This window comes from Tenrec ecaudatus, chromosome 6, assembly GCF_050624435.1.
Source record: "Tenrec ecaudatus isolate mTenEca1 chromosome 6, mTenEca1.hap1, whole genome shotgun sequence".
NCBI lineage: Eukaryota > Metazoa > Chordata > Mammalia > Afrosoricida > Tenrecidae > Tenrec > Tenrec ecaudatus.
In genome coordinates, this window is record NC_134535.1 from 86,668,763 (window position 1) to 86,672,352 (window position 3,590).

The 3,590-nt window shown below is 45.3% G+C and overlaps 1 protein-coding gene across 1 annotated transcript; it reads left to right on the forward strand.

Moving 5' to 3' along the window:
* Positions 1-428: 428 nt before the first annotated feature.
* On the forward strand, positions 429-1,382 carry LOC142451078 (olfactory receptor 10AD1-like). Its single transcript, XM_075553011.1, has one exon. It carries the CDS (start codon positions 429-431, stop codon positions 1,380-1,382), a length of 954 nt encoding a protein of 317 aa, XP_075409126.1.
* The last annotated feature ends 2,208 nt before the right edge of the window (positions 1,383-3,590 follow it).

Here is a 3,590-nt window from a genome sequence, read left to right on the forward strand (position 1 = left end):
GCTACTGTTATGAATCGAGCGAGCCCTGTGAAAGGGTCGTTCAATCCCCCAAAGGGGTCGCGACCCACAGATTGAGAACCACTACTTTAAACTGTCTTCTTCAATGATTGCCACATGGTTCTGACTTCCATCATCACCCTGTTTGCTTGTAAACAAAGCCCCACTGATGGAGAATAATTTAAAATGAGGTCCTACACCTGTATGCAATATTGACTCAAAATACAACACAACGTCCTTTAGTTATGGTTCTACTGTTGCAGCCTGAAATAACACTTGCTTTTTCAGTGCCCATGACCCTGCTAACTCACATGGAGTTTAGCAAAATTCCTGTCTTGTTCTGCATTCATATCCAACTCGTACTGAGTCCAGGAAACACCTGTAATCAACCTATGTTTTTTCTGTCCTTTCTCCTGCACAGGCACTAGACAATGGACCCCCGGAATGGCAGCACAGTGACGTACTTTATCCTCGTGGGCTTTGAACAGAGCTCCCCTTCCACCCGTGCATTGCTCTTTGCTCTCTTCCTAGCCCTCTACAGCCTGGCCATGGCCATGAATGGCCTCATCATCTTCATCACCTGGACGGACCCCAAGCTCAACAGCCCCATGTACTTCTTCCTTGGCCACTTGTCCTTCCTGGACGTCTGCTTCATCACCACCACCATCCCCCAGATGCTGGTCCACCTAGTGGTCAAGAACCACACTGTCTCCTTTGCCTCGTGCTTGACCCAGATGTACCTGGTTTTTGGTGTAGGTGTAGCTGAATGCATCCTGTTGGCTTTTATGGCCTATGACCGCTATGTTGCTATCTGCTTCCCACTTAGTTATGCCCAGATCATGAGCCGACAGGTCTGTGTGAGGCTGGTGGGTACTGCTTGGTCCTTTGGGATGATCAATGGCATCCTTCTTGATTATATGACCTTTCATGGTCCATTCTGTAGAGACAATCATATAGAAAACTTCTTCTGTGAGGCGCCCATCGTAATCACCATCTCTTGTGGAGATGCCCAGTTTAGCCTGATGGTGATCTTTGCTGACGCCATTGTGGTGCTGCTCAGCCCCATGGTGCTCATTGTCATCTCCTATGCCCGCATCCTGTCCTCCATCCTCGGCAGAGCCTCCTCCTCGGGGCGGGGCAAGACCTTCTCCACTTGTGCCTCTCACCTAACCGTGGTCATCTTCTTCTATACCTCAGCCATGTTCTCTTACATGAACCCCCGCAGCACACATGGACCTGACAAGGACAAGCCGTTCTCCCTCCTCTACACCATCATCACCCCCATGTGCAACCCCGTCATCTACAGTTTCCGCAACAGGGAGATGAAGGGGGCTATGGTGAGAGCCCTGGGGAGGGCCGGTCTGGCCCAGGCAGAGTCTGTGTAACAGGAAAGGTCCTAAAGACGTTTTTCTCCAAAGGTGTGACCTTCCCTTCATTCCTAGCAAGTGGATAACCACCACCCCCCCCACCGCCCCCAGTGCAGAAAGGTTCTGGGAGAGATCCTTCATGGCTTCCTTTGTTCCAGCATCAGTAAATGCTTTTTGGTGTCCAGGGTTCATCATTCTGCCTTCATTTTAATCATTGGTTGGGTTTTCCAATTGTCTTTTAACAATACATTTTCATGATTAGAGTGACAGGTATAATAAATCAAGGCATGTCATTCACAATTTGGACAAAGGAAGGCCACTTCTCCAGAAAAAGTCATTGAAAATGATGAGCGGGCCATTTGTTTTATGACTTTGCAAGAGTAAAGTAAATGAGTGAAAGCTCTAGGTCAGCGATTCTTAATCTGTGGGTCGTGACCCCTTCGGGGGTCGAACGACCCTTTCGCAGGGGTCACCAAATTCATAACAGTAGCAAAATTACAGTTATGAAGAAGCAATGAAAATAATTTTATAGTTGGGGGGGTCACCACCACATGAGGAACTGTATCAAAGGGTCACGGCATGAGGAAGGTTGAGAATCACTGCTCTACTTGGAGGAAAGGATCGAATTTGAGCTGCAAAGGAAACAAAGATGCATGGAAGTCAGTAAAATAGCAGTGGGCTGGAGGAGTGTGCTGTGAAGTGTGTGATGTCATCCCTGTCAACCAAACCGCACCCACTGTCATCTAATTTATTCTGACTCATACTGAACTGACCCTATTGCTGGCCATCAAGGGGTTTGGGAGAGCCTGTCACTGCTACAACCAAAGACAGAGACCAGCTTGACTCAGGAAATTCCAAGGGTTGTTTTCTTGGGGGGGAGGGGGTTGCCAGTTCTAAGAGAAGGAAACAATTGAGTTTGCTACCTCCAAATTGCTTCAAAATTCAGTCAAAATCAAGAAGTTACATACCTTAAGCGATGTGGCAAGAAATAGGCTTTACAATAGTCCTAGAAGGTAATTACCAGATTTTTGCAATGATCAGAGGAAGCTTCAAAAGAATGCAACACTGAATCCTATTTTGTTCTTCTTTAAGAGTGGTTTGCTTACCCGGGGACTCTTTCCTTTCCATATGATGTTGGTGAGTAGTTTTTCCATTTCTTTGAAGAATGATGCTGAGATAGAGTTATATTAATTGTTCAAATATCTCAATTGGAATGCATCAAGTCCTGGAGCCTTTTATTTTTTTACCAATACCTTCAGTGTAGCTTGGACTTCTTCTTTCAATACCTACCGGTTATTGCGACCTCCTGAAATAATTGAACATCAGCCAACATTTTTAGTACAGTGACTATGTATTCCTTCTATCTTCTTTTGATACTTGCTGCATCATTCAATATTGTGCCTGTGATATTGTTGTTGTTATTATCGTTAGGTGCCATCAAGTTGGTTCCAACCCATAACGACCATACGCACAACAAAATGAAACAATGCACGGTCCTGCATCATCCTCATGATCCTTCCCACGTCGAGGCCCATTGTTGAGCCACTGTATCGATCAATTTTGTTGGACTTTATTTTTTGGCTGAGCCTCCACTTTACGAAATGCGATGTCCTTCTCCACGGGCTGTCTTCTCCTGACACTATGTGACAATATGTCCAAAGTATGTATGATGAAGTATCGCCATCCTTGTCTCTAAGGAGCACTCTGGCCTTATTTCTTCCAAGACTTCATCAGGAAATGCCTAAAGTCCTCCTCACTTTCAGTAAGTAAAGTTGTGTCATCTGCCTATCATTGGTTGTTAATAAACCTTCCACCAATCTTAACACCATGTTCTTCTTCATATTATCCAGTTTCTCTGATGATTTTCTCAGCATCCAGATTGAATATATATGATGAAAGGATACAACATCGATGCACACATTCCCTGCTTTTAAACCAGGCAGTATTCCCTCCTTCTTCTGTTTGCACAACTGCCTCTTGATCCATGGACAGGTTCCAAATGGGCACAATGAAGTGTTTTGGGATTCCCATTCTTCTCAGTTATCCACAGTTTATTATTGTCCACACAGTCAAATGCCTTGCATGGTGAATTATACACAAGTAAAACTTTATCTGGTCTCCTCTTCTTTGAGCAAGATCCATCCGACATCAGTAGTGATGTCCCTTGTCTCATGTCCTCTTCTGAATCCAGCCTGAACCTCTGGCAGCTCCCTGTCAATGTACCGC